The sequence below is a fragment of the Endocarpon pusillum genome (assembly GCF_000464535.1).
Source record: "Endocarpon pusillum Z07020 unplaced genomic scaffold scaffold7306, whole genome shotgun sequence".
Classification (NCBI taxonomy): Eukaryota; Fungi; Ascomycota; class Eurotiomycetes; order Verrucariales; family Verrucariaceae; genus Endocarpon; species Endocarpon pusillum.
In genome coordinates, this window is record NW_006916644.1 from 118,492 (window position 1) to 138,719 (window position 20,228).

At 49.9% G+C, this 20,228-nt stretch overlaps 5 protein-coding genes across 5 annotated transcripts; 2 read left to right on the forward strand and 3 right to left on the reverse strand.

Annotated features, from left to right (window-relative positions):
• Positions 1–380: 380 nt before the first annotated feature.
• Positions 381–8,180, reverse strand: EPUS_02730 (uncharacterized protein; the record flags this gene model as incomplete). Its single annotated transcript, XM_007807858.1, has 3 exons — positions 381–599; positions 1,264–7,322; positions 7,376–8,180. 3 exons carry the CDS (start codon positions 8,178–8,180, stop codon positions 381–383), a joined length of 7,083 nt encoding a protein of 2,360 aa, XP_007806049.1.
• Positions 8,181–8,898: 718 nt separating this feature from the next.
• EPUS_02731 (uncharacterized protein) lies at positions 8,899–12,502 on the forward strand (the record flags this gene model as incomplete). Its single annotated transcript, XM_007807859.1, has 2 exons — positions 8,899–9,196; positions 9,252–12,502. 2 exons carry the CDS (start codon positions 8,899–8,901, stop codon positions 12,500–12,502), a joined length of 3,549 nt encoding a protein of 1,182 aa, XP_007806050.1.
• Positions 12,503–13,196: 694 nt separating this feature from the next.
• On the forward strand, positions 13,197–14,372 carry EPUS_02732 (uncharacterized protein; the record flags this gene model as incomplete). The annotated part of the gene is made up of 1 exon (XM_007807860.1): positions 13,197–14,372. One exon carries the CDS (start codon positions 13,197–13,199, stop codon positions 14,370–14,372), a length of 1,176 nt encoding a protein of 391 aa, XP_007806051.1.
• A 196-nt stretch (positions 14,373–14,568) lies between these two features.
• Positions 14,569–18,633, reverse strand: EPUS_02733 (uncharacterized protein; the record flags this gene model as incomplete). The annotated part of the gene is made up of 1 exon (XM_007807861.1): positions 14,569–18,633. One exon carries the CDS (start codon positions 18,631–18,633, stop codon positions 14,569–14,571), a length of 4,065 nt encoding a protein of 1,354 aa, XP_007806052.1.
• Positions 18,634–19,077: 444 nt separating this feature from the next.
• Positions 19,078–19,830, reverse strand: EPUS_02734 (uncharacterized protein; the record flags this gene model as incomplete). Its single annotated transcript, XM_007807862.1, has 1 exon — positions 19,078–19,830. The coding sequence occupies one exon, from the start codon at positions 19,828–19,830 to the stop codon at positions 19,078–19,080; it is 753 nt and encodes a 250-aa protein (XP_007806053.1).
• Positions 19,831–20,228: the final 398 nt, after the last annotated feature.

Genomic DNA, 20,228 nt, shown 5'->3' on the forward strand with positions numbered 1-20,228 from the left:
AGCGGCAGCCACCATACGTGTAATATTTAAGCAACGTATGAGCTGAGTGGCGACGGCGCTTTCAGAACTCTGTTTTTCGCTGGAGGAGAGTTTTTGTTGGACCAAAAGACCGCGGCTTCGCGTCTTGTTTCTGGAGGGTTTCCGAGCAGACCATGGTAGTCTAAACGTCGGTTGAGAGTGGCACACGCAGGGCACACGCCCACCCCCCTCCGTAAGATGGTCAGGCTCTCCTCGTATATATATATATATATACATCCAAACACATAAATGAGTCATCCATTGAGGATGACGATTCTTTCATAATGCCTGTCAAGGAGAGCGGAGGAGGAGGCCTCCATATGTATATAGATAGAATCGTTCAGAAATGAAGAAAATTCCATCTACGGCGGACGAGGGGTGCAGGAGGTCTCCATAATGCAGTACCGATACCATATCGACCTCAAGATGCACAAGGACGAGAAAGAGGCTTCAATACCGAATAGTGCGCCGGCGAGGATGCCGTACAGCGAGGTAGCCTGAATGCAATACCATACCATATAAGTCCATGGAGGTCTCCGGTAGAACTGGTAGAAGTGACCGCTAGTCTTGGCCAAGCCCTCCTACATCGACGTATTAGCACGAAGGAAAGAGAAAGTGGTCGCCGATATCGGAATTGGGTAGGAGAGAGGGAGAGTTGAGCCACTATTTGAATGCGGTCCGTCGGACGCTGGACGGATTCACTGCTGCTGGGACTGCATTGCAGGGCAGGGCAATGGAATGGAATGGTATTGCAGCATGGAATTCCGATCTATTCATTCACGGCTGTGGACTGATATTCACAAGGTGTGAAGGAGAGGTGAGAAGGATTGGGGAAAGGCTGGAGATGTGAGAATGAGAGATCGTTCATCACTTCACGGATGGAATGGATTCATGCTACTATATTGTGCTTTTCACGGCATTCTTCTCCCCATCTCAAAGAGTCTAGAGCATATATCTTGGACTAGACACCAGTTAGGATTCCCATATGTAGAGATCAATCTTTATCAATCTTTCAGTCTTCTCCCCTCCAGCTCTATGAACTTTTGTGTGTGACGATTTTCAATACATCTTTCAACGAACAACCAGCAGGTACGGGTAGGATTAAGGGGTGAGAACCAGCGCCAACAATGCCATACGGCAGTAGAGACCGTGTTTGATCTACGTCCCACAATTAGTCAGCTTCATCCAAAGGGAACCAACGAAGACCAAAAACGGAGAAAGGATAGGAAAAAGGGATCCACTCACCTGCCTAAAGTAAGCCGCCCGCTGATCAAAGTCCACCTCCTCACTAATCTCCATATTCCGCGGCAACGGATGCATCAGCACCATCGCACTCTTCGCATACTTCAGCACACTGTTATCCACCACAAAAGCATCCTTTAACCGCTCGTACTCGTCCAGGCTGGGAAATCGCTCCTTCTGGACCCGGGTACAGTACAGCACATCCGAGCGGGCGATGATCTCCGGAGTGAGCTTCTCGCTCTCGACACCCAGCTGGCGGGATTTGTGGATCTGGTCCCGGGTCTCCGTAGGTAGAGATAAGTCAGCTGGGGAAACGAGGTTGATTTTCACTTCGTAGTATTGAAGTAATTTGATCAGAGAGTGGACGGTGCGGCCGTATTTCAAGTCACCAAGGAATGTAACGGTGATGTTGCTGACGCTTCCCAATTCTTCACGGATGGTGAACAGATCCAAAAAGGCTTGCGTAGGGTGCTCAAGGCTGCCGTTGCCGCCGTTGATGATAGGGACTGGGGAGTATTTGGCGGCGATGGCAGCGGAGTTGTTATCTGGGTGGCGCAGGACAATGGCATCGCTATAACAGCCTAGTGTTCGGATCGTGTCTTGTAGTGATTCGCCCTTTTGGGTGCTACTATAATCGGGGTTGATCACGACGGTGCGACCGCCAAGACGTTGCATGGCTGTGTCGAAGGACGCGGATGTGCGGGTGCTGGGTTCGTAGAAGATAGTACATAGCACCCGTGATGCCAGAATGGGGATTATGCCGAAACGCTGGGCACCGATCCGCATCTCTTGGGCAACAGTGAAAAGTAGATGAAGTTCTTGGCGGCTGTATTGTGACACGGAAAGAACATGCCGGTTCTTGAATGGTGAGGTAGCAAGCAGGGAGAGTAAGGATGGCGAAAGAGCCGAAGGGAGCGCTGGCTGAGGAAGCATTGTCGAAGGAATATTGTTGAAACTGGAGTCAGGAAGGTGGTCGAGGTTACGATTCTTTGTAGATGGCCGCACCACAGGACTCAACATCGAAGGACGTCCAGCCATACTGGCATCCAGCACAGAACCACGGCGATCAGCCAAGCCATCCAACCGTGAAGATGGTGCAGGTGACATAGCCCTAGCCTCGGGCGAGTGGGAATGGGGATGGAGAGAATGCGCTGACATGTCCATGCCTTTAGGTGGTACCGCCATGAGCTCACCGTCTAAGCATGCTGTAGAGCCATCGAAAGTGACCCGCGAAACTGCTCCTCTCATGGTTTTGCCACTAAATGGTGACCACACGGGACCCGCCTGGAGAACATAGGGCCGATCAACGTCGATCTCAACAGTTGTTTCATGCTGTTCGTGTAATTCGAAGATCTCTGTTGGATTGTCATGAAGTCTTCTTCTTACATCTTCCACAGTCAAACGACCCTCTGCGACGGCAGTAAACAGCAATGGTAGAGCATCAGCTATGCCGACCGTTGGAACTGCCTCTTCTCCAGCCAGCTGGTACGGCAAGCTGCCAATGGAGAATACATCGATGGCGCTCAAGTGGTTCCAGAGGGCTCTCTGATCATCAGCTGTTGGTAATGCCGTACATTCCGGGAATTCAGCTTGTGATAGGAAGAGGCAGTAGATCGATACGTCGCATGTGACTTTCAGGCCCTTCTCTTTACTCAAAGCAATCAGCTTGATGTCATCCTTGGTTGTGACGCTCATGACATGTAGTTTGCGATCATGTAGACTAGCAAGCAGCAAGATTGAAGCGAGGTCAGTGGTTTTCGCATCTGTCATGATCGGCTTGTGAGCAGGCCATACTGCAAAGTGTGCTATAACTGTAGCAACCTTATTGATACTTCCAGAGGGATGATTAAAAGGAAGAAACAGAGAGCCAACATCCGCCGTGACATGTTGAATCTGATCAGCATTTGTGTGGGTTGCTGCGACCGCAAAATTGTAGTCACAGTAAGCACCGACAAGAGAATTATGCTGTGCCACTTTCAATGACCGGGCATCTGTGACCCAACTGTCAAAGCCCAGCGGCATTATCCTGATCATGCTGAACCCTGCTGCAATGGAAGCTTTGGTCACCATCTCGAAATCGTGTGATCCAGGAGTTGCAATACCTGGAACGAATGCCGCAATGTTAACCAGGCCTGGTAGGGTAATCGTGCGATGGCTGGTCTTATAATCAATGCTCTGTATTGCCAAGTCGTAATGGCGTGCAATAGCTTCAATCAAGAGTTTTGCATTCTTGACGTTGGTTATTAGCGGAGTCTGGTAGTCCACAGCCATGCGCCGTGTACGGTAACCTTTACTCATGTAATTTGCAGGCCTTCGGAAGCGGTTGCTTGATGGGAGATTGATATAAAGATCAATATAGTTGTTCGCAAGATGCTGGGTCAAGGAATATTCCGATTTCTGGTCTTTCTCTTGCTCCGCCAGAACCTCCAAATATTTGACGGGCAATCCATGTTCTTGTAGGTAATCAGCAGTACCGGCTGTGGCAAACAAGTTGTACCCCATTTGATGCAGCTTAGCAATCGAAGGAAGCATTTCTGCTTTGTCCTTAAAGGATCCAATAGAGAGCAGGATATTCTTCTTAGGCAGGCGGAAGCCGGTAGAGATGAGCGCTTTGATATAGGCTTCATACCTATTCCGCCCAAAGCAAGCGACTTCGCCAGTGGATGCCATCTCAACACCAAGAACAGGATCAGCGCCAGAGAGTCGTGAGAAGGAAAATTGTGGGACTTTGACGCCAACGTAGTCTTTGGGGATGTCGACTGCAGGATAGGGCTCAACTGGCTGTCCCATGATCACCTTTGTAGCCATCGCTATCAGATCGACGCCCATGACTTTGGAAATGAATGGAAAAGATCTTGAAGCTCGCACGTTGCACTCGATGACCTTGATCTCGTTATCCTTGGCGATGAACTGAATATTGTACGGTCCTGTAACGTTCAATGCATTACCAATCTTTCGAGTAGCTTCTTCTATCCGAGAAATGGTTTCTGGCTCAAGATCCTGCGGCGGAAGAATAAGAGTGGCGTCACCAGAATGCACTCCAGCATTTTCAACATGCTCAGAGATGAAATGGCCCATCATGACACCATCTCTAGCTACTGCATCCATCTCGATTTCTTTGGCATTTTCGATGTATTTAGTTATGACAACTGGATGCTCTCTGGAGACCTCGGAAGCTTGATTCAGGAAACTTGCTAAATCGGCTTGCGAATATACCGTGTTCATGGCAGCACCAGAGAGAACGTATGATGGTCGAACAAGTACTGGATAGCCGACCTTGGCGCAGAAGTCGGCAGCCTCATCGACACCGGTGAGTTCTTTCCAGAGCGGCTGGTCGACGTCGATTCTGTCTAGCATACGTGAGAATTTGTATCTGTTTTCAGCTGTATCAATCATCTCTGGGGAAGTGCCTAAAATCTTGACGTTGAGACGGTGCAGGGGAAGTGCAATGTTGTTTGGAGTCTGGCCACCCATCGATATGATAACTCCGCTGGCAGATTCGAGCTGGTATATGTCAAGAACAGTTTCGAGATTGATGTTCTCAAAGTATAGGCGATCTGCTTCGTCGTAATCTGTACTGACGGTCTCTGGGTTGTAGTTGACCATCACTGTCTTATAGCCCTGCTCTCTGAGGGTGCGAATTGCCCGCACTGAACACCAGTCGAACTCGACCGACGAACCAATCCGGTAAACGCCCGAACCCAGAACCATCACACCCTGGTCATTAAAGGCGATGTCGCTTTCTGAGCCATTATATGTCAGGTAGAGGTAATTGGTGTAGGCGGGAAACTCAGCCGCCACCGTGTCGATCTGCTTGACAACTGGCCGGATGCCCGCCTCTGCACGAAGCCGACGCACTGCAAGTTCGTTTGAACTCCAATATTTCGCAAGCTGTCGATCTGAAAATCCTAGCTGTTTCGCTTGTCTGATCAGTGATGAGGGGACGGTCGTGGCAGTATAATTGGTCATTATCTTTCCAAAGTCGCTAAGACCTTTCAATTTCCGCAAAAACCACTTGTCAATCTGGGTCAGCTCCCAGATTTGATCGACCGTATACCCGGCATGCATGGCATTTGCAATAGCAAACATTCGCTGATCAGAGGGAGTCTGCAGCTCGCTGTCGATCGACATCAAGGCGTTAAAGGTATCACTAAAACCCAGATTATGGAAATCGACCGATCTGATCGCTTTCTGGATTGCCTCTTCGAACGTCCTACCAATCGCCATCACTTCTCCAACGCTTTTCATTGAGGAGCCCAGCTGTGTGGAGACCCGTGTGAATTTTTTCAAATCCCATCGAGGTATCTTTACTACCACGTAGTCGAGGGACGGCTCAAAACAAGCACAAGTTTTCTTTGTCACCGAATTGGATATCTGGTTCAGGGGTATTCCAAGCCCCAATTTTGCAGCAATGAAAGCCAGTGGGTAGCCTGTAGCCTTGGATGCCAGGGCTGAGGACCGAGATAGTCTAGCATTGACCTCAATTATGCAATATTCTTTCGAAAACGGGTTGAGGGCATATTGAATGTTGCATTCGCCGACCACACCAAGATGTCGAATGACGTTGACAGCGGTCGTTCTCAGCATGTTGTAGTCTTCATCGGATAATGTTTGGGACGGAGCGACGACAATGGAATCGCCAGTATGAATTCCCAGAGGGTCAAAATTCTCCATGTTGCAAACAGTGATGCAATTGTCTCGAGCATCTCGGACTACTTCATATTCGATCTCTTTCCAGCCCTTCATACTTCGCTCAATAAGCACTTGCGGGCTCGCAGCAAAAGCTTTCGTGCAGAGCTCCCGTAACTCGTCCATGTTATCTGCAAAGCCACTACCAAGACCTCCAAGCGCATAGGCAGCTCGAACAATCACTGGAAACCCAATGCTCTGAACGACATGCATGGCTTCGTCTAAGTTGGACGCCGACGCCGACCTTGCACATTTCTCTCCAATACTTTCCATACTCCTGGCGAACAATTCACGGTCCTCTGTTGTGATGATTGTATCGATTGGCGTACCCAAGACCCGCACTCCAAGATCAGCAAATTCGTCTTTGAGCTGTATTCCAACCTGGAGGGCGGTCTGTCCGCCGAAAGTGCAATAGATGGCATCGGGCTTCTCGTGCTTGATAACCTTGCGAACAAATTCGGCATTGACAGGGAGGAAGTATACCTTGTCTGCAAGGCCTTTCGAAGTCTGTATGGTCGCGATATTGGGGTTGATCAGTATTGTGTAGATGCCTTCTTCCCTCAGCGCCTTGATAGCTTGACTCCCCGAGTAGTCAAATTCACCTGCTTGACCGATGCTCAATCCACCACTACCGAGAATGAGGACTTTCTTCACTTGAACACGTGGATGTGCATGTTCATTCTCTGCAAGAGTGCTGCCGGGAAAGTCTACTGGCTGCAAGAGAGCTTCTGCTGATTTGGCGCAAGATCGAATAGCATCTATGAAGACATCGAAGAGGTATTCGGTGTCACGAGGCCCTGGGTTGCTTTCCGGATGAAACTGGACACTGAAATACGGCCGGGAGACGTGACGAATACCCTCATTGCTACCGTCATTGGCATTGACAAAGAGCTCCTCCCACCCTTTCGGTAAGCTCAAAGCGTCGACTGCATATCCATGGTTTTGCGAAGTGATATAACATTTTCCAGAGAGAGTATTTGTGCAAGGAATGTTGTGGCCACGGTTACCGAACTTCATTTTCAGTGTATTTGCTCCTGCCGCTCTAGCAAGCAGCTGATGACCCAAGCAAATGCCGAAGATCGGAGTTCTCCCGTCTTCGATGGCTCGTGCTATGTGCTTGACCGTCACAGATACCATAGCAGGATCTCCTGGCCCGTTGGAAACAAACAACCCATCATAACCCTTGCCAGCCAAAGAGGTAAAGTCGTAGTCCCATGGCACAACCAGAACCTCAACGCCTCGATTAAGAAGGCAGCGTAATTGGTTATACTTCAGTCCGACGTCCAGACAAACCACTCGAAGAGGCCGACCAGATATATGGTACAATGCGGTATCTTTGGGAGGAGACATGAGTCGAGCCTGACTGATCGAGACTGCAACACAGTCAGAGCTTAACAAAAATGAAGGACGCATCTCAATTACCTACCATCACGAACAAGGTTTCTGACATTAGGATCGATCCAATCAATCATATCGGTCTCGGAAATCCAAGCAATCTCATCGGGAATATGAGAGTTTGTGGCAAGGTGATCACTATTCGGGAATCCATTCATCACACCGTGCTTCTGATGAAGCATTCGACCTAACATGCTGCCGGCTTCACGGATGTGGCTTGTCAAAGCTCTCGTGTCAACTCCATGCATGGCCGGGACATGGTTTTCCCGAAGCCATTTCCCCAGCGATGAATGTGCCAGATGGTGCGAGAACTCATCTCCGCAATATGATGCAACAATGAGACCGGCAATATGGATTTCGCTAGACTCGAAATATTTTGGTAGATCTTTCAAAACCTCATCCATCACGTACCTGGAAGGAACACCATAATTACCAACAAGAGGGAAAGTCATCACTAGTAGCTGGCCTCGATACGAAGGGTCTGTGATAGACTCGGGATAGCCAACCATGCCAGTTTGAAAAACGAGCTCTCCAGCAGCACTGAGTTCAGCACCGAAGCTGAAACCTTCGTAGACATTGCCATCTTTTAACTCCAGATAGATCTTTTTCTCTTCTTCTCTAATGGTTTGAGCATATGCCGTTCTGACGAGACTTCCTGTCGGTCTTCCACCAAGAGGTCCTAGCCTACCAGGATTTGTGATGCCATCTCCGGACGAGCTCAAGCCCACTGAAGCGGCCAGAGAAGGACTAGAGGGTAATTGAGGTTCAACATGCTGATTGACCCATGAATTTGGCGTAACAGGCCTTCTCTCCTCCTCCTGACGATGTAAAGGCATTTTGTACCTCTTCCTCGGGCCTCTAACGCGGGCTTACAACACTCTTCTAGAAGTGAATTGCAGCCAGCCCGATAATTTTGACTTTTCCTCATGTACAATAAAGCGTGGTGTCTGAGGCAGGTTGTTGGCAATGGTCAAGTCAATCTTACCCCATTATCAAAAAAATAATTGTAAAAGCTTTAGCAAATCAGATGCTAGAGGGTGCGTGACACAAGCTTGATGCAGTCCCCCGTACCCGCATTAAGCTAATGTGCAATGCAAGTGTTCTGGATGGGCATGCTGATTGGAAGAACATTTCCCATCAGGATGGATGTGCTTATCTCGATCTCCACATGCATCGCAGTGTACTACGTACCCTGTGGGCTCTTACAAGTTTTTCTACCAGGAATAATCTTGTGACCGTTTTCTGCATGCGCAATGAGCTTTGGGTAAGGGGCTTCCAATAATAATAATAGGCGGTCGATCACGCCGCCGAGGTGCAGCTTGCAAGTGCGGATGCAGCATACATGCATAATACCTATGTGTTCCTAACAAGATTATTTTTCACAATCTCTTTGACAATTGGAGGCCATGGCACAGGACTGTCGAAGTCTTGCTCCGTGCATTGAGGGAGGCTTTACGGTTCCATTTCAGTTGATTCCTTCAAGGATGATACTCTGAAATGTGCTTGTTTGGCTCCTGACGACTCGACACCCAATTCTTTCCGCGCAGCCACCACATGCTTTCCTCGCTATTTCGGCCCTCCAAGGGTCCAAGGAGACAAACAGACGAAAGATCGCCTTTCTCTTCCCCTTCGCCTGAAGCTGTTCGACAAGGTCCTCCCAATGAACGTAGTCCGCTGCTTCGTCCGCATCAAAACAGTGCCACCAGGGGCGCGGAGAGAAGCGAAACGGACGACGACGACGATGCAGACGACGCAGGTTTCAGTCATGACGAGGAAGAAGCTGAGACTGGCAATGAAGATGGACACAGATGCGAGACATCTCTGCTGCCAATCTTCTCTGCCGCTCACTTAGGTCCCAAGACTCCTCGCTGTGCTTAATACCTGCGTCTAAGCTGACGAACAAACAGACGCTCTGCCTATCTACAATTTGACCCATGCCATACGTCTTCTCATCGTGTCCAAATGCGAAACCACATTGACCTGGGACCAACTTCGGTCACCACAGGTATCACAATTTCTCCTCAAACCAATTCAACAAGAAGTTCGAGCTGCACACTTTTCTAGAGCAACCGAATATGCGCTCATGGCCAACTGTTTGCAGTTCAACAAGGAGATTAGCCTGAATCCTGGAAATAGCGGCGCAAGCAAAACAAGGGCGTTGGTGTGTGAACTTCTTGCTATCAAGCTATTGAGGGAATACTCGACCCGCGAGTTGATAGATGCTCTCTCGTACGACTTCGACCCGCTACAAGGACAGTCACATCCTGAGAACAACACAAACATGTCCCGTGTGGAAAGGACGGCAAAGCACAATGCTTGGAGTCCTCCACGTCCAGCCAGAATATCATGTCTTGAGATTGCAATCAGAGCACAAGCGAAGCGTTTCCTGGCACATCCATTGGTGGTGCAACAGCTAGAAGCCATATGGGCAGGTTCAATAGTGTTTCATGCCATAGCTGATACCCTTCATCGGCCTGGAAAAGGAATGAGGGAACAAACTGCTGACGCTCTTGATCAACGCCACCAGCCAAAGTCCTTTTCGAAGTCAAGCAACATAGCAAGACGATCGGTTACGCTGTATGACCCCCGAGACGCATCGCTTTTCAAGCTCTCGCGGCTACGGGTTCCTCGGTACCGCTATTTTCTTTCGACGGGGTCATATGCTATCCTCCTCGGTCTGTTTCTTGCTGTACTGGCACAGAGATCCTTGGAAATTACCTCTCTGGAGATTGTCTTCTGGTTCTGGTGTGCTGGATACATATTGGACGAGATTGTCGGCTTCAACGAGCAAGGTTTTAGTCTTTACTGGGCCAGCTTCTGGAACACATTCGACCTAGGCATCTTGCTACTCCTCATTGGCCATCTCTGCCTTCGTCTGTATGGGATCATTATGCCAGACACGCGCAAGCATTCTGTTAGCAATCTTGCATATGATGTGCTTGCCGCTGATGCGGTGCTGCTGTTTCCTCGGCTCTTTTCCGTGCTCGATCATTACCGCTACTTTTCTCAACTTCTCATTGCCTTTCGCATGATGGCATCGGATCTGATGGCGGTTTTTGTGTTGATACTGATCAGCTGCAGCGGCTTCTTCGCTGCTCTGACCCTGTCTTTTGGGGATGATACGATCGATAGTCCTGCCTCTGTCGCCTATGCATTATTCCAAATGCTCATGGGGTTCACTCCTGCTGCATGGGATCGGTGGGATAACTACAACGTGTTGGGCAAAACAATCTTGACATTGTTTCTCTTCATCTGCCACTTCCTGGTCGTGACGATCTTGATTACTGTCCTCACTAACTCGTTCATGGCGATTGTGCAGAATGCGAACGAAGAACATCAATTCGTGTTTGCCGTCAATACGATCTCCATGGTCAAATCTGATGCGCTCTTCTCGTACATCGCGCCAACCAATATAATTGCTTGGTTTATCACTCCTCTTCGATACTTTGTCCCCTTTCGGCGATTTGTGAAGATAAATAGGACGCTCATCAAAATCACGCACTTCCCTATCCTCTTCTCCATCTTCCTATATGAGAAAATTATGCTGAGGTCATCAGTGGTTGACACAGTGGAGATTATTGAGCCTCGTGGAAGACCTCCGGCTGACATCAATCGATCTGCTGGCATCAGCATCTTCACCCCTCACCCCCGGCGTCAGGTCAGAGAAGCCTCTGTTGCTACATGGCGAAAAGATCGTGCTTTAGCAGCAGTCTTCCGGCGACCATATGATGGCACATTACGGGACACGTCTAAGAGCCACACTCGACAAAGGACTAGCAAAGCTGTCACCAACTGGATGCAAAATCTCGGTGAAGAGGGAGTGATGAGTCCACCTCAGGAGCAAGACCGCGCGGTTGTTGATCGACTCGAAGGCCACCGGATCTTTCATCGAAGGCCACGATTTGCTCGGCCCAGGAGAGATCATACTAATATAACACGGTCGATAGCCTCGGATCCAGAAGATTTTGGTGGCTTCACAGATGTGTTGACCCCCTCAGTTCAACGCCTCCCTGCTTATCAAACGACTCCATCTCATGAGCCAAACCTAGAACATGAACCTGAACCTGCGCAAGCAACTGATGCTGATGGAGACGACGAATTGGTGACGAGTGACAACGAGGACGACGGAATGATATTCCCTCAGAGACCGCACAATGCCTCGTCTCCAGTATCGCCGCTCCGTACAGCGAGACCAGACGGCTATTTCTCAACCCGGTCTCCAAAGCCGAAAAACAGGGAGTCATCGACATCCGTCTCTTCTCCACCACTCGCACAATCTAGATCTTGGAGAGCGGAAGAACGGCATACGCAAGGCGAGGTGACGAACCGTGTTGTTCAAAGGCAGCGCCCGAGACCTCACCTTCGAAACGTCTCTTCAGCGACCATCATCTACAATCCTGTAACACGCGTGCAGTCGTCTCCACCAAGTAAGAAGCAGTCCGCTACCAGAGGTACAAAGTCGATCGGCATCCGTTCGCCAAAGTCCGGTGCCATGACCCCTGCAGCGAAGTCGTTGTCAAATACACCCGGACGTCGAACGCCGAAAAAGTTCGTATCAGAGCCAGCCAGAGCACAAGCGATCCTGCCGCCCAAGAATGATCCTACATTTATGTCTGCTCCAAACCTTACTGGCATGATGAGGATGCACAATCGCGGTGCTGAACATCGAAGATCATCACTTGATATGGATCTCGGCTCTGATATTGGCGATAACAAAGCCATAGGTGGTGGTTTCGTTGGCGCTATACCAGCGTCATTCGCAACCCAGATGGCCTATGCTACTGGTGGTCTCAGACGACAGGCTGCAGCATCCGAGGACCAGGAGATGTTCGGACGCTTGGTCCTGGCAAGGATGAACAAGCTGGAAGAGGGAATGAAAGAGGTCATCCATGAGATGAGAGAAAGTAGGATGAATGAAAGCAACAACAGCCGTAGCAGAAGCAAAGAAAGGTCTTCAAGACCGTCACGGCAACCCATGAAGAAGTCAAGGCACAGAGAGAAGGAGAAACGTGATAGTGAAAAGGAGAAGCGTAGACCAGTCATCTACGTTGGAGGCCCCAAGAGTCGGAGCGCTGCCGCCTCGAGCAAGGCGACGGACAAGGAGCAGGATTGGGAGGATGAAGCAGCATTCGAACCTGCGAAAAGCGGATCGATTTGATCCAGCGCAAGCATTTCGAGCAGGTGGTCTTATTCTGTTTTTGTTTTTGGGTTTTGCTGGTTTAGACCTCCTAAGATGTTTACGGGAGCCACGCATGCTTAGAGCTGTCGTTCATTTCTTGCATCGGTTGGCTGTGTGAAACACTCCATTCCGTTGAAGGTCCTAGAGAGGAGGACGTTTTTTGCTTAGCATACCCCATAGAGTACCGAGTACAATATATCATCTACTCAAGTACAGAGCTCAAGTAACACTTCAGGGAGAAGGATGAATCTCCTGCTCTATGTGTAGAAAGTGAGAGGCATTTAGAAACGGAAAGGAAAATTACGCAGCACTGAGGACAGAAGTATGGGACATTTTGCAGGCTTTAGTAGCGGCCAAAGTTTTCCAAATATTTTGTCACCACGTCACAAGACGGTGGATTCTCCGCACAAGTCAGTCATTTCCCCTCCAGTTTTGATATCTTTTGTCCATACAGAGTTCCCCCTCTATCGACTGTGTAATATCAGTATCGCAGAGATTAAGAGCTCGCAATGGGGAGCGAAGCCTGATCGAGCAGCCAGCCAGGCAATTAATTAACTTTTCACCTTTTCTCTTCTCTCCTCAGACTCCTCTCCCCGTACCTACCTACCTACCTTTCATCACCAAATCCAGCAAACCCCCCGACGCCGTAACCCCGAACACATCAATTTCAAGAATGAAACCACTCTACTCCCTCCCCGTGACAGGCTACCTCATCTACCGCTCGTACACGCACAATTCGCTCACGCCCTTGGGGATCGTCACCGCGGCGCTAACCGCGCTGCTGCACTCGTCGCACCGGAGCGCGCTCCCATTCAGCCTCCTCGTCGTCTTCTTCCTCGCGGGGACCAGGGCCACAAAACTGAAACACGACGTCAAGAGCCGGTACACGCTCTCCAGCACGGGCAGTGGCTCTTCTCCTTCTTCTTCTGCGGCCCGGAGGGGAGGCGGCGATGGAGGCGAGCCAAGGACGCACGTCCAGGTTTTGGCTAACAGTGGGGTTGCGAGCTTCCTCCTGCTCCTGCATCTGTACCGAACGAATTTCAAGCACGGTTCTTGGAGTGGGCATGTGAAGGCGCAGCAGGAGGAGGGGTGCGTGCCCACGACCGGCTCCGTCGAGGGGCTTCTCCTGGCCGGGATCGTGGCCAACTATGCAGCCGTGGCTGCGGATACGTTTTCTAGTGAGCTGGGGATCCTGGCTCAGAATGAGCCGAGACTCATTACGAGACCTTGGGTCAGGGTTCCCCGGGGCACGAACGGCGGTGTTACGGCGGCGGGTTTGGCGGCTGGAGTGCTGGGGTCGCTCATTATCGCTGTGGCCAGCACGGTGGTGATGCCGTTTTGTGGCGCGTCACAGACCGGACGCTTGGGTCCGGTGGGCAGGGTGCTCATGGCCCAAGAGAAAGCGGAGACATACCGAGGCTGGACGCTGACAGACAAGCTGATCTGGATCCTCGCGGTGACGGGTGGGGGTGCCCTGGGAAGCGTGCTGGACAGTCTATTCGGCGCCATCCTGCAGGCGAGCGTGGTGGATCGGAGGACTGGCAAAATCGTCGAAGGGGCTGGCGGCGAGAAAGTCCTGGTTTCGAGCCGCGGCAAGGGGAAGACTGCCAAGAGGGAGGTTGTGCATAGCGAGAGGAACAGGGATGAGGCGTTGAGAGAAACAAAGGCGGCTGATATGGATGGGAGAGATATCTCTGCCGTGCCGGAGGAGAGTAGGTCGGTCTTGACCGGGATGGATTGGCTGGATAATAACCAGATCAATCTGCTCATGGCGGCTTGTATGAGTTTTGGTAGTGTGGCGCTTGCCAGCTGGTATTGGGGGATACCGTTGTCGAGGTTATGGACATGAAGTACGGTAAATAGAGACGAGGGAGACACGGGAAATGATTAATGACATATTCTGGCAGTTACTTGGTATTAGATATTGGAGCATGGCGCAGGATTGTGAACGGGATATGATAGGCTAAGATATCCTCTGTATGATGACCTTGAGGCTTGAGCTATATTGATGCTGATGGATGCACTCATATGTATGCAAGCCCTGCTCAAGTCTCTGTTTCTGAAATGGTATCCTCCTCCTTCTGCTCCTCTATATAACTCCCACCTATCCGGTCCACCCCCTCTTGTGCCTTCCTAATATCATCCTCATCCTCATCCTCCTTTTCATTGTCTGCACCTTCACCATCATCTAGCTCATCGACGCTATTCAAGGCCTGGCGATGTAGCTGAACGCCCTTGACATCCTCCTCCACCTCCGCCTGCTTTTCCACCTTCCTGGTATTATCCTCACCTTCATCGTCGGCGTCATTTCTATCATTCAGATCGTCGCCCGCACTTGGGACTTGAGGTGCTTGCTTGATGAGATTGGCGAAGGGATTCTGGAAAGTTGTCGACAGGGTCGCTGGCTGGTTGAAGTCTACAGCTGTATCGAATATGCTTGTGCTTGTGGCTTGAGCTCCGAAAATGTTGCTTGTGGTGGTAGGTTGGCTTTGGAAGATGCTGGTTGTAGTGGGTGGTTGAGATGGGAAGATGCTGGTTGTAGTGGGTGGTTGAGTAGGGAAGATGTTGCTCGTAGCGGAGGGCTGATTTGGGAAAGTACCGCTTGTGGCTGCCGCGCCGAACATGCTCGTGTTCACGGATGGAAGTCCGAAGATGTTTTTAGGGGGCGCGGTTTGGCTTGGAGCGGCATTGCTTGGTGTTGAACTCCCAAATGTAATGCTTAGGGGTGGGAGTCCAAATATGTTGCTTGTGGGCGCTTGAGGCTGGGGGTTGTTCTCTGTATTGACAGCTTGACTCTGAAAGATGCTGGTCGTGAGAGGTTTGGTCTGGAAAACGCCACTTCTTAGAGCCGGAACGTTGTCCTGAAACATTGGTATATTCCCCTCCGGTGCCATGACTTCCTTCGTGCGGGTTTCTGGTATTGCCTTGACTTGGCTTGGATCGAGTCGAACTCCGTCTGTGTCCTCATCCCATATACTATCTCGCTCGAGCGCTGGACTACATAAAGAGTTCGACCGGCTCAATGTTGCACCAATGGCGCTCTCACCAACAAGAACCAAATCCTCTAAGCTGATCACTTGGTCCTTCAAGAGAGCTTTTTGCATTGCTTCAGTCATGGCATCTATACCAAGTTTTGCTTTGAGCTGTCGAGTGTTTGGCTGGTCCAGGAGGCTGTCAACCTCTGTATGTGCCTGAGGATTGACTTCACCGCCAGCGCTGCTAATAGAGTCGATGGGAGCATCGTCTTCGTCAGAGCTCTCATCACCTATTCTGGTGGGAGAGGGTTGCCAGGATCGCTGCTGAGGACGTAAAGGGGAGATATGATGGATGTGGTCTTGACCTCTGCTTTCTGTTCCTGCTTCGTCTGCCTCAGAACCGCCAATAGTCGCAAGACGTTCCCTGGAATGGCTGCCATCAACTGTGGTGAGAGTCAAACCGTGCGAAGTCACACTTCCCACTCTCATCTTTTCCACTTCCTGCTCAAACCAGTCAATACGCGTGTCTGATGGCCTTTTCGGCTCTGCGATGCACTCCTGTCTTTCCTTGGGTAGTCGAGCATATATACCACACTTCCTTTGGTAAGTCATGTATTCCATTTCCACGTTAAAGCGTTTCAGTGAACGCTCGTTTACGAGTCGGCGTTCTTGTAGTCTTTGCTCTCTGGCTTGTCGAGTCAGAGCTGGTGTTGGTGGCCGTACTCCTTCATCACCCCACGTTGACCGAAGGTAATCCTCGTTCCTGCATGTAACCATGTCTTGTGCGCTGCTTAACCCGACTTTGGATGCTGCCATTTCTTGTTGGACGTGCTGGTCAAAATGCGCCTCTAGTGTCTTAATGGCGTATTGCCACTGAGGATTGTTTTCCAGCTCGAGCCGCACTTTCGATCTTCCTTGGCCTTCATTCTCTTCGTCAAGGAGGTTATGCTGGAATGCCGCTATCTTCTCTTCTGCCGTGATGCAGACCCTTAGCATTCGTTTCCTCATGCCTGTGGGAGTTCCATGTGAAGGGCCCGGTTCATTGAAGTTATTTGTACTGATTGTTAACTGATGGCCTCTGTTGAGCCCACCATGCCGCACACGGAAAGATTTCTCGACATTTGGACCACCATTTGCCCTGGATTCATCAGGCAGAGATTGTGGGTCGAGTTCTGCTGAGTCATCGACTGTGGTGACACTCATGTCTGTCGGTGTAAGCTCCTCTCTAAGCGGCGCTATTGGTCTCTTAAGCCGTGCCTTGACTCTGGTATAATTCAGTATTTTCCAAGCAATGGACTCTTCGATATCGGGATAGTTATCGAAGCCCTCCGTGAATGTCTCAGCCTGTACCATTTGCTCAAATGCAGGAGAGAGTCCTCTGCAGAGCTGATACAACATCTCTTTCTTTATATAAGTAGACCTTTGAGCTACTTCTTCGACTCTACTTACTATGGCCCAATCGACGTTTCGCTGCCGGAGTGAACCACTGCTGAACCATTTAGGATCAGCGTACCTACTGAGCTGATCTAAATACTCATCAAGCTGCTCTTCCGACGAAGCCTGTGATGCCAGGCTCCAGTCATCCGGATCGATGTCTGCCCATATAGTGTCCTCTGGCCAGCAATCTTGTGGAACTAAAGGAGGTGATGGGCGTGGTTGTATTTTCCCTTCAGGCTGAAACCAACCGTCAATGCCAGTTAGGAGTCGTCCCAGGTGCTGAGACCATTCGTCCTGCCCACGTTGCTCCTCTAGTAGGTCCAGTAGCTCGAACTTATACTCCGCAGCTGCCTCTTTCAACAGCTCTCCTTCTTGATAGATACCAATGCATCGCATGGCCTCCAGGAAACATTCAGCTGCCTCTTTGCGACTTGTCTTCTTTGCCGCGACCAGACCATCCATTGCCATACCTCTCCAAAACCAACATTTAGAAACAAGGGGTGCATATTTCAGTGGATTAGCAAATCGAATGGCTTTGGTGGCAAGTCCTACTGCGGCCACCCAATTTTCTCGTCGAATAGCATTATGGGCGCTGTTGATCAGCGACCAGACAGTCACTTCCTTTACGGCGTCTGGAAGGTTGTGGTAGAGCAAGAAGTCTCCTGAACAAATTTCAAGCGGTGGCAGTGCACACTGCTTCTGGCGATGTTGGCTAAGGATAGAATTGATCTTTTCCTGCAGAAGGAGGGTCTCAGTCGGATTCTTGTTTTCAGATAGCTTATGCCAGCCGCGCAGGGGCCCCACGAGTTCTTCGAACTTAGCGTTGGCTTCTGCTCGGCTTTTAGGCTGCCGCAGAATAGCTTCAGCATTACCGGATTCTCTAGGCCATTTCGGTTCGTACCTGAGCCTGCGGGGGTGGGATAGGAGATCCCCGTAAACGTCTTCAAGCATCGAATGCTGGAGATAGTCCAAAACCTGTTCCGTTAAGTCGTTGCGGGAGAGTATTGTTGCGGAGTTATCCTGGGACTGACTGGTTGAGCTTTGTGGGATCTGGACCGGTTCGGCATCACCACTTCCCTGGTGCCGCCCATCTCCGGGGTCGGAACTATGAACTGGTTCAGAATCATCACTTTCGTACTCATCAAAATAAGCATCCCCTCCCGCTTCCATGAGTCGATCTTCTGGACTTTCCGTCTCATACTCGTCGGAGTAGGTATCCTCTCCCGCCTCCGCGAACTGATCTTGCCGCCTTCCAGAGCTCTTGGCCACCTTGGAACAACCACTTTCGTTTGTATGAAGCATGGTACCTTCTTCCGCTTCCTGGAGCTCGTCTTCCAAGCTTGCGGGCATTCGAATTGGGTGGGAATAACCACTCTCGTATTTATGAGAGTTACTACTCTCATTTGCTTCCTCAGGCGGGTCCTCCACCATTTCAGGAACAAAGCGTGACTTGACATCACTGCCTTCATGCTCATCTATATCATTGTCATCATCGACCTCCTTCTCAGAATGGGTAAGTAGACGACCGTCTGCCAAAAGTCCAGGACGTAAGCTAGGAGGCAGTCGTAGCCGGGCACGATTGGAGCTTTCAATTGCCTCTATTTTGGCCCAAACATGGTTTGGAGCGACTTTTGGAGAAGATGATGATGAAGTACCGATGCCATCATTGCCTGCGCTATCAGCTTCCCCTATATCCATCATTCATAAGCCGCTCACGACATGAAAGGGTAGATTTGAGAAAGACTAAAGCAGCATATACAGTGCAGAATTCTAAATGGACATGTCGATTTCAACAACCATGTTGAGACTTCTTTGTGAAGACTGCCCGCAATCGGGAAAGCCGCCAACAATTCCTTCATATCAAGACAAAGAATTCCCATAGATATGATCCATGCAAGATTTAGATTGGAAAAATAATCCAATCCGGGCAACAACTGCGTATGCAGGTATGAAACAGCAAAGTATCAAATAACAGTATACATGTAGTGCTTAGATGTGGATGACAAGTAAAAATTCTTCGCTGAAGCATAAGGTAGAATGCATAATTCTTTACTACCTTCAAAACCTGAAAATCTTGAAAGCTTGTCAAGTCAGATCGCTTGTACTTGCATTGTAGAGCCCTAAGCGGATAAATAGCATGCATCAAGGATTGGCTCCGTCGGAGCTCCACTGGACATCTTCTTGCACCGCTTCGTTCTGGAGCACTTCCTCTTGTCCACCTTCGCCTACGCCTTTGCCTTCCAAGATGCATGTTTCACAGTAGCCCTGCCACTTCTTCACCTGCTCGTGGTAGCCTTTGGTAAACACAGCTCTGCTAAAGTCCCAATGTGCGAGTCGGTAGTATTCCAGTGCTAGGAAGATACGACCTCTGATATAGTAGGCGATGCCCGCAATATCTTTGAAACGAGGATCGGTTCCACATTCATTGATACATTCGTTCACGCCTGCACACGCTGGCTCTGGTAAGCCGGCGGAGACTTGAATAGCTACCATTAACAGCTTGCATCGGAGACGATCCTTCTTGGCAGGTTTTGTTTTCAGTGCTTCGGTAACAAGTAGAATGGCGGACTGTGGATTATGTAGATTCTTTGCCCAGGCCTCTTCAGCTGGTCGCAGTATGTCGGTGTGGTCTGAGGTGCAGAACCAGACGTCATCAATCCATGTAGCTGCGTTTGAGACTTTGACTTCAGGTGTATGCTCTATTTGTTTTTTCGATATCCCCTGCTCCTCAGTAACTTTTGCGTAGGCTAGGTCGCCATAGTATTTGACAGCTGCCAGCTCAGCTTCTAAAAGAGTGATTGTTTCTTGTGCCTGACTAAGGTCATTCTGGGCTTCGTCTCTATGTCTGCGGACGACTTCGAACTGATCTAGAATCTGCTGCTTAATCGATGTCATCCTGTTCAAATGTTTAGAGAAACTGCCACTAGTAGACAGTATACTGGTACCCTATTCAGGACACCAACACTGCTTTGCGCTGGTGCTGACGTTGATATTTTTCTATAACAAAGGAGACTTGAAACAAAGAGACACATTTGGAGCTGCAAACGTCGTCTAGGACCGCGACTACTTACCACTGGTCTTTGCTGCATCATGGATCTTTCCAACACGGTTTAACGCCTGTGATACAACTCCGACCATGTCATCGTCGCGGGTCTTTGCAGATCTTCGCAGCTGCATCAACCTCAACCATGAACCCAGATCTCATAGTGGCGAAACCAGCCGGTAAGTAGAAAACGGAGAGGGGCAATGACAGGCAGTCTCTGCGGGATACTCTCATGTGCCCAGAAACAGAC